Source organism: Schistocerca piceifrons, chromosome 5 (assembly GCF_021461385.2).
Source record: "Schistocerca piceifrons isolate TAMUIC-IGC-003096 chromosome 5, iqSchPice1.1, whole genome shotgun sequence".
Taxonomy (NCBI): Eukaryota; Metazoa; Arthropoda; class Insecta; order Orthoptera; family Acrididae; genus Schistocerca; species Schistocerca piceifrons.
The window spans coordinates 162,333,033-162,346,657 of NC_060142.1; the positions used below are offsets into that span (position 1 = coordinate 162,333,033).

The following is a 13,625-nucleotide window of genomic DNA, read 5'->3' on the forward strand; positions in this document are numbered from 1 at the left end:
AATTGTCCACGCAACCTGCCACTGATGATGCCTTGCAGAAAATAAAGGCGAAACGAGTATGGCACTAAAATTGTGTTTTATTCAGTTGCTGTCAGACGGTCCATAAGTAAAAACTATCAATATACCGTAATATTACACGCAACTGAGGAAGACAGGTCTACAAAAGTTGAAGATGTCCTCTCTATTTCTACCATGATTAGTTATTTTGCTCCCCAAATGGCAAAACTCCTTTACTACTTTAAGTGTCTCATTTCCTAATCTAATTCCCTCAGCATCACCCAGCTTAATTCGACTACATTCCGTTATCCTCGTTTTGCTTTTGTTGATGTTCATCTTATATCCTCTTTTCGAGACACTGTCCATTCCGTTGCTGTCTCTGATAGAGTTGCGCATATGAGTCAGCAAAGAGTGTGTCAATGTTAAATCAGATACCGTTTTTGTGCACTCGATATCGCTTGGGGTAAGGCTCTGGCCGACCGGTTCTAGGCGCTACAGTCTGGAACCGCACGACCGCTACGGTCGCAGGTTCGAATCCTGCCTCGGGCACGGATGTGTGTGACGTCCTTATGTTAGTTAGGTTTAAGTAGTTCTAAGTTCTAGGGTACTGATGACCTCTGAAGTTAAGTCCCAAAGTGCTCAGAGCCACTGGAACCCATTTTTGGTAAGGCTCTGTTGCCGATTTGGAATGGCGTGGTGTTGACTGTGCGCCGGTGTCGTTTGCCCGCAGCGCCGAGTACGAGCTGGAGCCGGGCACGGCCGTGAACGTGACGCTGCTGGGCAACCTGACGGAGGAGGAGACGCCGTACGAGGCGACGCTGGTGGCGTCGTACAGCGACGGCGAGACGCTGGCGCGGCCTCTGCAGGGCGTGCTGAGCGACGTCGAGCTGCGCGACGTGCGCGCGGAGTTCAGCGACGTCTACTTCCTGGCCAACAACAGCTTGGTGCCCACCACCACCACGACCACCACCAGCACCACCACGACCACCACAACCACCACGACGACGACCCCGGCGCCGGAGAAGAAGGGCAAGAAGCCCAAGCCGGACGATCCGGAGGGCTCCGCGGACAACGAAGTGGCCAAGTGGCCTTCGGACGAGGGAACCGCCGGAGGCGCGCAGTCGTCGCTCAAGAAAGAGGAGGAGCCCGAGGGCGCCAAGAAGGGACGCGGCGCGGAGGGAACCTCCAACGGTGATGGAGGCAGCGCCGCCGGGTCGTCCGCCGCCAGCGTCGTCTTGGTCGTCGCGACGGCAGCCGCCGCCCTGCAGCGAGTAGCGACATAGGCGCCTCTCCAGGACGCTCGCCTCCACTCGCACCTCTCTCTCTCTCTCTCTCTCTCTCTCTCTCTCTCTCTCTCTCTCTCTCTCTTCCCTTTTCTCCGACACTTTCCTTCCCTTCCGACGTACCTGCCGCCGGCGGTGTGCAGGCGCGCCCTCGAGCGATAGGCTTACTCGGGTCGATACATTCCCGGCGGCTGGGCGTCCGCTGCCGCCCGTGTCCTCTCGTCTCTTCAGTGATCCCAGACCGGCCCCGTTCTCTAAGCCTCACCAGAATAGCTGTGTCGCCACTCATATACGTGCGCTGTGCGACTACGATCACCTCTAGTGACGCGTCCGCCTTTCCTTCTACTGTCCTAGGGGCCTCAAAACTTTTCGAGCTCGCTCCGCAACTTCGCGGCATGTCGTCCTCTACACCTTAACGAGGTGCTTCTTGCCTCCCACGTGTATCCCCTACGCCGGCATCTGCGCCTCCAAACGTATAAATCAATGACGCGGGGATTTCTGCTGCGTCACACGTCCGCGGAATCAATACTTGTCCTCGTTTCCGCCGGTGGCGCCTTCAAACAGTTTCGCTGCGGAAAACATTTTCGGAGACACAGCTCAGGAAACGAATACATAAAAAATTTGAGCTAGTCTAATTCAGCGCCTTACGTAGTGCACGGGGCTGAAAATTCGGGGTTCCACACTAAACTAGTGACAAAAGTAGAGGCGGTAAAATTTCGCTTATCATCAAAAGCAAACAAAAGTTTCGAGTGGATTCGGAACAACGCGAATATTTATTGCGGAGTATAAAAAAGCAAATCTGGGATGCAGATGACGCGGGTCGAATTGAGAGGAGTGCATTTCGCTACTTGATGTTGTTGTCCTCCATTCACCCAGATTGTAATATAATTACATTGTGTACATAGCTTGTGTAAATAAATATATAGAATAAGCTGAAGACTGTAGGCAGGGAGTGGACAGCGAGGAGCGTGCATGCAGTGCGTGTTCTCTTGCAGGTGCACCACTGTACGAGCCGGGAGGCTCGACGCCACTAAAGCCTTTTCGCGAAAACTCTGAATTCGACGTGTAGGTAACGTGTGAGTTACTATTCTATGCTATACAAGCGAAATACAATCGCATATTCTTGCCAAGAGTGTAGCTGGCCAGATACTCGAGCACAGTGTTCGTCTTTAAAATTATACGAGACTCTCCAACTGCCCCACCTCTATCTCTTGCGCCTACAAACGGTTACATTGGCATACTTCCATGCTTATAATGCTATATTACCCACTAATCACTCTCGTTGGTCTGAAAGCGGCCTAACGCATCCAAAAAAACTATAAATCGTGGTGATGAATCCGTCTTGGCTTATCCTGCATTTATTTATTATATCTGCTGTGTTGTTGCTTATAGTAAGTAAAGGAACGTTCTGCAGAATAGCAAACTCTGTCTACACCTGTTATGTGCTTAACTATTACAATATTCCAAAATAGTCTGGTTGATAACGTACCTGTAATCTGCTTCGAGAAACTGAGTCACGTCTACACAAATCTGCCAGTGCTGCGAGAAAGACCCGCCTGGAGAGAAGCTGTCCAACATTAAATGCTGTATTGTAAACGTCTGTGTGCAAGGCCAGGCTGTCCAGTAATTGTGTGATATATTTTGTACTGCAAAGTTGGTTAAGGGACGCTCGTATGATAAGTATCCTCTAAGGAGATCAGTTAAATGAATAGGAGTCTCTCCACTTGATAAAATTTCGAAACATATTTTATGATACATGTTTATATTTTCAAGAACAACAAATAATTTCAGTGATGTGCATCTATTGCAGTGCTGTAGTACAAAACATTCTAACCTTTATTTTGTGAATAGGTATGTAGTCCATGTTCCTATGTATTGAAATATCTGTATCAAGAAATAGTATACAAATTCCTAGAGATGCAGCTTTTTGGCATGTGCCGCCATTTTCACTGTTAACTGTAATTTGCTGCTCCTTCAGTTGCATCTCTCATGTTGACATTTTTTCTGAACATTATAAAGAAAATATTCTTAAGTCATTGTGATGTTCCAAATTTCCAAATAAGTACATGTTACAAAAAAATAAGATTTGGCCAGTTGAAATTATGTCTATAACAAAATTGTAATATTTATCCAAACTGCCATGATAAACTATAAATATAATTATGTGGAGACTTTACTTTACTTACATCATCCTACTAATGATAACCACATACTTTTCCAACATAAAGGAGTGCAGAAGTTCGAAAATATGAACATTTTAAATCATGAAAAGGATCTTTAAGTGTTCAGAAACAGTGGAAAGAGAAACGAAGGCTGTAAAATATTTTTTAAATGGTGTGTTAAAAAAATGTAATTTGCCATAAAGACATCATCGTATGTTTATAAACTGTAAAAGTAAAATGTTAGTGTCAGCATCGCGGATCTATGGCGCCCAGCTCACTGATTTTGCAGCAAATTTTAAAACTGGATATTTCATACCGAAATATTGCCACCATAAACGATGTGCTCTAGCAGAATACAGCTTGTAAACGTAATGAAAATGTCACGTATAGACCAGAACGGAGGAAAAAATCTTGTCGGTGGCGTAAAAGCATACAGAGAAGTAATGATGAGATAACTTCAAGCTTATTCACACGTTTCACAAATGTTTTGATACTAGATGGTGGATGTAAAATACGAGTATTATTTCGCTTATGTCTATATTCAACTTTTATTCAATATTTGGCTACTCTATATCGAAATCAGGGAGTCATTTCATTTAGTTATTAATTCTCGTTAGTCCGAGTAATTTACATTCGGTGAAAACAGGAGAAGAGTTGACTACACTATATATTATATACGAAAAGTGTCATATTAGCATTATTCTCTGTCAGAGAATTTCCAGGCGCACTACGTCCTGCCTAAGCACATTTTAAAACATTTTTGTCGTCATTTCTGTGTTATCACAGTGCCTGCGTTTCCATCAGCATCTACAGTAGAGTTCCGTAGCGCGAGTCGATAGTCGTTTGTTTGTATTGAAAGCTTGTGCCTGTTTGTTGGCGTTAGTCAGCCAGCCAGCCAGCCAGCAGTAACCGGCCGAGACAGACGCAGCAACAATGGAAGAAACCGATTTTGTGACTTTTATGAGATCCTAACCAGAAGCGAATTGTATAATATCAGCTGCCTGCTTTGGTAGTTTAGTTTCTTGAGTCTAATAAACACAATTCTCGCGTTTTCGTTTGCTTCGGAAAGTAAACCGATTTTGTAACAATTAATCGCGGGCGAATTATTTAGTTTCACCTGAGTGCTTCGATAGTTAGGTTATTGAATCTCTGCACATTAATCTAAGTTATTAGACTTAGTTCCTGCGTTTTCGTCAGCGTCTACGGTAGAGATCTGCAGCACGTGCTGCTAGCCCGTTTGTCTGGGTAGTGCAGTTTTCCACAGTATTTAGTATGTACGGATGGGGACTGTGATTATTGTGTGCGGATGCCAGCCAAGTTGGTGACACTCCGCTGTCAGCTCCAGGCTGTGTTGGCTTCAGTTACACAGCTTGAAGCTGTAGTGGATGGGCACCACTGTTGTGGGGCCAGCTGTGGGGATCCAGCGGACGCCCAGCACGCGAGAGTTCCCCGATCAGTGCTCACCAGTGGCAAGCCCCATTGACACGTCACCTGTGGTTGAGTAGGAGGTCACCACAGTGCATAGCAGGCAGAGAAAGACTTCCCAGGGGGCCGCACATAAGGCCTCCCCAGTTAGTCTGACAAACAGATTCCAGGTGCTGTCTGTGGCTGACACTGTCGCTCAGCCAGATGCCGTCGCCTGTCCTGTTTCAGAGGAAATCTCTCAGCCTGCAAAATCCGGGAAATCATAGAGGGTGGGATTATTGATAGTTGGGAGCTCCAGCGTTAGGCGCTTTATGGTGTCCTTTAGGGACATGGGACATGGCTGCCAAGAATGGGAAGAAAGCCAGTGCGCACTCTGTGTGCATACAGTGTGGAGTCATTCCATGCATGGAATGGGTTATTCCAGATGTCATAGGGGGCATAGGGTGCAGCCAGCTGCAGGTGGTGGCTCACGTTGGTACCAATGATGTGTGTCACTTTCGATCGGAAGAGATTCTCTCTGGTTTCGAGCAGCTAACAGAAGTGATCAAGGCTGCCAGTCTTGCTTGCGAGATGAAAGCAGCTTAGTCGGCAAGACCGATTGCGGATTTTGGTACAGAGCCGAGTGGAGGAACTGAATCAGAGGCTCAGACAGTTCTGCGGTCGTGTAGGCTGCAGATTCCTCGACTTGTGCCATAGGGTGGTTGGGTTCCGGGTTCCGCTGAATAGGTCAGGAGTCCACTATATGCAGGAGGCGGCTACACGCGTAGCAGGGGCAGTGTGGTGTGGACTGGGCAGTTTTCTAGGTTAGTGGGTCTCGGGAAAACACAAAAAGGGCTTCAGTCACAAAAGGTGCAAGCCAAACACAGAGAGAACATAGATACAGGAACCATTGGTATAACAGTTGTAAACTGTCGTAGCTGTGTTGGGAAAGTACCACAGCTCCAAGCACTAAAAGAAAGCATTGATGCTCAAAGCTGGCTAAAGCCGGAGATAAGCTCAGCCGAAATTTTTGCGAAGAACCTAACGGTGTACCGAAAGGACAGGCTAATCACGGTTGGCAGTGGCATGTTTTTGCTGTTAGAACTAGTTTCTCTTGTCACGAAATTGAAGTACATAGTAGTATGGGCAAAGGTCATTGCTGGCAATCGGAAGAAAATAATAATGGATCCTATTACCGAACTCCCAATTCAGATGATACAATTGCTGGAGGGTTCAAAGAAAAGTTCACTTGGGTTTCCAACACGTATCCGACTCATTTGGTGCTGACTATAATTTACCATCGATATGTTAGCGAAAGTACACGTTTAATTCCGGAGGTACGCATAAAACATCATCAGAAATTCTGCTAAGCGGATTCTCTGGGAATTATTTCGAGCAGTTAGTTCTTGAGCCCACGCAAACAGTAAACGGTTGTTGTAACCCCAAATCATCCAAAAATAAACGAAAAATACACATAGTCAAAACAACAGATAAAAATTCACTTCACACTTTCCTGGGAGACAACCTCCACTCCTTACAAATTAATAATATAAGTGCTGCCCAGGTGTGGCATCAATTCAAAGAAATAGTATCGGCAGCAATTGAGAGATTTATACCAAATAAATTAACAAACGATGGAGCTGATCCTCCTTGGAACACAAAACAAGTCAGGACACTCTTGCAGAATCAACGAAAGAAAAACAGGCCAAATTTAAACAGACGCAAAATCTCCAAAATTGGCGATCTTTTACAGAAGCTCGAAATTTAGCGCGGACTTCAATGCGTGAAGCTTATAATACTTTCCACAACGAAACTTTGTCTCGAAACCTAGCAGAAAATCCAAAGAGATTCTCGTCGTATGTGAAGTATGCTAGCAGCAAGACACAATCATGCCTTCTCTGCGCGATAGCAGACGCAGCCTTCCGAAATGCATTCACAAAAGAAGACGAAGTAAATATTCCAGAATTTGAATCAAGAAGAGCTGCCAACATGAGTAACGGAGAAGTAGATATCCTCGGAGTAGTGAAGCAACTTAAATCATTTCTTCAAGTTTTCTGGTACAGACTGTATACCAACTAGGTTCCTTTCAGAGTGTGCTGATGCAATAGCTCCATACTTGACAATTATATGCAGCCGTTCGCTCGAAGAAAGATCCGTACCAAAGAGTGGAAAGTTGCACACGTCACACCAATATTCAAAAAAGGTAGTAAGAGTAACCCACCAAATTACAGGCCCATATCATTAAAGTCGATATGCAGCAGGATTTTGGAACATATATTGCGTTCGAACATTATGAATTACCTTGAAGAAAATTGACACACAGTGGCCGCGCGGTTTGAGGCGCCATATCACGGATTGCGCGGTCCCTCCCGCCGGAGGCTCGAGTCCTCCCTCAGGCATCGATATGTGTGTTGTTCTTAGCATAAGTTAGTTTAAGTAGTGTGTAAGTCTAGGGACCGATGACCTCAGCAGTTTGGTCCCTTAGGAATTCACACACATTTGAACATTTTTGATACACAGTCAACACGGATTTAGAAAACACCGTTCTTGTGAAAAACAACTAGCTCTTTCCTCACATGAAGTGTTGAGTGCTGTTGACAAGGGATTTCAAATTGATTCCGTATTTCTGGATTTCCTGAAGGCTTTTGACACAGTACCACACAAGGGTCTTGCAGTGAAATTGCATGCTTATAGAATATCCTCTCAGTTATGTGACTGGATTCGAGATTTCCTGTCAGAGAGGTCACAGTTCGTAGTAATTAACGGAAAGTGATTTCTGGCGTTCCCCAAGATATTGTTACAGACGCTTTGCTGTTCCTTATCTATATAAACGATTTGGGAGACAATCTGAGCAGCCGTCTTAGGTTGTTTGCAGATGACGCTGTCTTTTATCGACTAGTAAAGTCATCAGAAGATCAAAACAAATTGCAAAACGATTTAGAAAATATATCTGTATTGTGCGAAAAATGGCAATTGACACTAAATAACGAAAATTGTGAGGTCATCCGTGTGAGTGCTAAAAGGAATCCGTTAAACTTTGATTACTTGATAAATCAGTCACATCTAAAGGCCGTAAATTCAACTAAATACCTAGGAATTACAATTACCAACAACTTAAATTGAAAAGAACACATAGAAAATGTTGTGGGGAAGGCTATCCAAAGATTGCGTTTTATTGGCAGGACACTTACAAAATGTAAGAGATCTACTAAGGAGACTGCCAACACTACGCTTGTCCGTCCTCTTTTAGAATACTGCTGCGCGGTGTGGGATCCTTGCCGGATAGGATTGATGGAATACATCGAAAAAGTTCAAAGAAGGGCAGCACGTCTTGTATTATAGCGAAATAGGGGAGAGAGTGTCAGTGAAATGATACAGGATTTGGGATGGTCACCATTAAGACAATGGCGTTTTCCGTTGCGGAGGAATCTTCTCACGAAATTCCAATCACCTACTGTTTCCTCCGAATGCGAAAATATTTTGCTGACGCCGAGCTACATAGGAAGAAACGATCACCGTGATAAAATAAGGGAAATCAAAGCTCGTGCGGAAAGATATAGGTGTTCGTTCTTTCCGCGCACTACACGAGGGTGGAATAATGGAGAATTGTAAGGTGGTTCGATGAACCCTCTGCCAGGCACTTAAATGTGATTTGCAGAGTATCCATGGAGATGTAGATCAGCAGTCCAGATATGTAGATCAGCAATCCAGATTACAGAACCAGGGGGAATCATACCTGATCCATTTCTGTCCACAACTCTCAGCATTAATGCGGTGGCCAGACCGTGTGGCAGTTATAAGTTGACCTCGATGGAGCGAATGGGCACTGTATACAAAAGTACAGCGACATCTTTCTCCGTATGCCTGTTGCCTGCAATAGCCCTCGCCAGGTTTCGAGAAAGTGCGTTTCTGGATGAGGTATCGAATATACTGCTTCCCCCTACTTATACCTCCCAAGGAGATCACGAATGTAAAATTAGAGAGATTCGAGCGCGCACGGAGGCTTTCAGACAGTCGTTCTTCCCGCGAACCATACGCGACTGGAACAGAAAAAGGAGGTAATGACAGTGGCACGTAAAGTGCTTTCCGCCACACACCGTTGGGTGGCTTGCGGAGTATAAATGTAGATGTAGATGTAGATTTTGTCCGTTATCGGAGCTCTCTGGTTATAACACCCTTCTGTACCAACACACTTGGAACTCCTCCTTTTAATCTCCTCTAACTTGCTTATGTTTTCACTTGGTCGATTATCTTGTACAATTTTGCTTCGTACTTTGTGACTGTTCTTCAGTTCCGAAGCCTACTATAGGTCGTGAAATGGCCGGGTCTTCTTCTTTCCTTTACATCACTTCTTGCGGCGAGTCTCAGTTCGCTAACATCTCTCTTCAGCTGGGTCTCTCAGATGAAAATCTCTTGGGTTATAAAGAATGATGCCAGCACCTACATGAGATTTACTTACCACTCTAACAAACTACAGATAATTCAGAGCGGCTATGGAAGCAACTTGTAGAACTAGTTCACACTGACAGGAACGAACTTTTTATTTCGAGCTGTATTTATTACGAACATTCTTACGAGGAGGATGGAGAGATAGGCCATATTGCAATAAGCTTTTTATAATTAATTACTCCAAGTAATGTATGACCATAGCTTCACGCATTATACACTTTTAGTGCAAATAAAAAGTCTTTCCAGGAACATTGCATAGAGGACGTACGTAATTATGTTCAACTGTCTGTGTCGCATAATATTAGCAAGATGCTGAAACGTCATCGGTACCAGAGTTGTACCGATTTCGTTGTATCTATCAATATAGACCGAAGTGGGTTTAGAGAGTTCCATGTAGTCCAACTCTCCTTGTATCCAACTATGAGCTCTACTAATGGTAGGATCCAGCTCTGTTCCTTTGAATTTCATCAACAATCAATGTGTGCCTTATTCCTTGAGGTATGCGATATATCTGGAGAAGCTGTGTCAGAGTTTCCGTCGTGGAGTGGCTGGTTGTATAGAACGCTCATTTGAGGTTGGAGGTAGTAGCCAGGTACCAATTTATTGTCGACTTTCTTGGCGTGCGCTGACTCATATACTGGGCTAGCACACGTGTCTGTGGAGAAACGCACTGCTAAAACTGTGATTTGGGTCCCGAAGTTGTCTGGTTAATTTCCGAAGTATGTTGTAGCAATCGTTGACAGCATTACGAAGGAAAGCATAATCTTCAATCTAGTCGATCCACACAGCTGGTCTTTACGTTCATATACGCCATGCTGTATACGGAGTTGCGAACGTTCAGTGGTATGTCCTCGAGACTCATATTTGTAACTGGGCGAAGTAAGGACACTGGACTCGCATTCGAGAAGGCTTGTCAAATCGACGTCGGTCATCCAGATCTAGGTTTTCCGTAGTTCCTCTAAGTAGGTGGGTAGGCGGGGCAGTACTAATCTCCCCCCTCCCCCCAAACCAGAGCTAGTGGTGGTGGTTGTTGGGATGTTTAAGGGGGACTAAACAGCGAAGGTCATCAGTCCCCCCAGAGCTAGTGCTCCGTCTCTAACGATTATGTGATCTCCTGTTATTTCTAACTTCACCAACACGAAACTTCCGATCACTCACCGAACAGCATGTTGATCCGCTTTCTGCGTGAAATGTAGCTGCAGTTAGTCGTGGTGTGAAATTAGTAATTCTATGGTTCTTGGGGGCCAGTAGATGCCGATAGAGCTCTAGATGCTCGCCTAAATTCAGAACAACAATAGCAGAAGTTAAATGTATAACGGCTCTAGCTTCTCAAATTGAACCAATCTTAGTTGCCACAGGTCTGCCCAAGTGAGCTGCATATAATTTTTCACGGTGCTTGCAGATCATTCTGTAAACATTATTTTGCTCAAATCTTTTGTTCATCTTTACCATCGAATAGTATTCTGGCTAATGTTATAAAAACCTTGTAATTTTGGGTATGTTAGCTATATGACAAAAATATCTGAAATTTTGACCACAGACAAGAACGCGCACGAATTTTTGTGTAGTTTTGCTATCGATTAGATCGAAATTGCACCATTACCGAAAGCGGTTTGTCGGATCGTCTGTCTGAACATCTCATTAAAATTATGGAAGAGAAATGAAGCGGTGAACCACAAGATGGAAAGTCGTATGTTTGGAACCTGGAGATAGTAGATAACAGTAGTTTTCCTGATAACGCTGTATAGTTTTATATAGTAATACCTCTATTAAGTCCCAAGAAAGTGGTAAAACATTGCACTTACGAAGTAATTTTAGTTTCGTTACAGTGTGTTATTTACAATAATGTGCGACGGGCAGTGCTGTCGTCATATTCGAGCCCACCATCATGATCTGTCCTTTAAGATTGCTCAATAGAACAGCGCTCTACTTAGCTACACACGGCGTGTACCAAATGACTTCTTTGGATCCTCAGTATGTATTTTGCATTGTCGTACTGCGTCATGTGCCATCGATGTTATGTGGTGTGTTCATTTCTACAGGGGATAGGTAGTCATAATGTTTACTGTGTATCATAATATTCTGAATGACAAGTGTTGCAGTGCCCATTGCCCGGGTCTGGACACCGTTGTCCCTCTGAAGGAGCGTTGTAAATCACTACCTGATGTTCGCATTTTGTTCTATCACTTTCAGTACGCAAGCTGGTCCTCGTCGTACTGGGAATTTACGGGAGAATCTCAAAAAATGTTGATTACTGAATCTTTGATATTCATATCACTTTTTAATAGATGGATTATTTGCACCGAATTTTACACAGTGCGTTCTCTCCTTTCTCACAATTCACGTCGGCTCAACTTGATACGTCAGCATCATGCTTCTTTAATTGTCTCATTGTGTCAAGGAGTCTGCAATACCATCCACACTAGTCGAGAATCCTTTTGATGGTCTACAATAAGCGACGCAAAGGGAACAATCTGCATCTACGGATTTTCTCTAATCATTGCTGAAATTATCTATTTGTGTGCCTTTATTTCAATTTGTGCCTCTACTAATCAAATATCATATGCAAAGCATTCCACTTATCGTTGAAACTACTTTATTGTTCATTCCTTGTCCTAAACATAATACTCATTTCATCAACCTTTCCGAACACTGAATTACAAGACCGATAATGTTGTCGTAACAACAATTAAGGTGGCATATCGACAGTGAACCGGTAAAGACGCTCAAACTCTTGCACTGATCAAATCGGCGGGTAACAAATATAGCAGCACGCTCCTACATTTCTTCGTTGTTTTCATCTAATCCGATTTGGTGGTAATCCGGAACACTAGACCACTACTCAAGAATGAGTCACCTTAGCATTCTGTTTGTAGGTGGACTACCCTTACCCAAGATCCCTCACCCCCAAAAAAAGGTAGATCGACTATGCACCTTCCCGAAAATCGATTTTATGCGTTCGTTTCATTTAATGTCGTTTCACAACTTTACTCCTAGATGTTTGACCAACGTGAATCAATCAGCCACCAGTATCTTATTCGAGAATTACAAGAATGTTTCTGTTAACTATATGCTGTAACTTCCGATTATCCATATCTGAAAGAAATTGTCATTCACCGCGTCAAGCAGAAATTATATTATTCATCCGCCTCCAGTCTCTCAGCAGTAACACATTCGAGCACGCAACAGCACCATCTGCAAAGTGTCTCATAACGTTTTCCAATAATGACGCATCCGACATTTATCATTTGTGCTCGGGTGTACAACTTGGATGCATACTGCCATGCAATTGTTTTTCCTGGACAGTGAGTGGCAACTCTGGCTGCTGACACCGAACAATAACCACAAAGGCACAACAGGCATGTGTAAAAGAGCAGAAAAAATACTCTTTGAAGCAGCACCGTTTACTCCTCTGTATTTGTGAAATGAACGATAACTCGCTAGAAAATTTTCTGGCGGTTCCAGGACATCAGTGGCAGTTTTCAAGATTGTAAAGGCAGAGGTCAACGCACATTAACTGACACAAATCTCTAAGACATATTGCCAATGTTCGCCACTATGTCCAACTTGTTTTTCACACTTCGTACTGTGATGACACAGAAAATTTGTAGCGTATGAATTTTCTTCAGTGATATGAGGCAATGTTTCGATTCTCTCACTACGTCTCGACCAATAGCAAATGGTGGCATTTCGATGATGATGATGATGATGTTTGGTTTGTGGGGAGCTCAACTGCGCCATCATCAGCGCCCGTACACATTCCTAATCTGAACGCAGTCCAATCACGCCACTTTTCATTAATGATGATGGAAGGATGAGGACAACACAAGCAAACAGTCCCCGGGCAGAGAAAATCCCCAACCCGGCCGGGAATCGAACCCGGGACCCCGTGATCCGGAGGTAGCAACGCTAGCCACCAGACCACAAGCTGCGGACTGGCATTTCGACAAGAGCTGTGTTAATTCTGAAAAGCACGTCCTTCCATATTCCTAGGGGGTTCACTTCCGTTTTGTGTAAGCTAAAAAGTAGAATAATTACCGTAGTTTAGGTATTCATTTCTACGCGTGTACAACTTTTGCTGATGGAAATACAATATGGTAACTCTGAAAAAGAAAAAAAATTGAGCGTCTGATCAGATTAGGGATCAAGGTGGCCGGCAGTCCTACGGAAGTCACCAGATTTTGTTGGTACTGTCAATACAGAAAGTTTCAGAAATACACCTTTTCTTTTGGTTGAAGATTTAAAAAAAAAAGGTCAGATACCTCATTCATAACAAATTAGTCTACGTGTCAACACAAGTTCATATACTTATGACATCCCTTATATGAGT

General features: G+C 44.0%; 1 protein-coding gene across 1 annotated transcript in view; it reads left to right on the forward strand.

Moving 5' to 3' along the window:
• Positions 1-3,443, forward strand: part of LOC124797908 (protein unzipped) — a 108,429-nt gene extending 104,986 nt beyond the window's left edge. The window contains exon 5 of the mRNA XM_047261029.1: positions 728-3,443. Within this exon, the coding sequence (XP_047116985.1) occupies positions 728-1,280 (553 nt within the window). The 3' untranslated portion in view covers positions 1,281-3,443. The remainder of the gene's footprint in view (positions 1-727) is intronic.
• The last annotated feature ends 10,182 nt before the right edge of the window (positions 3,444-13,625 follow it).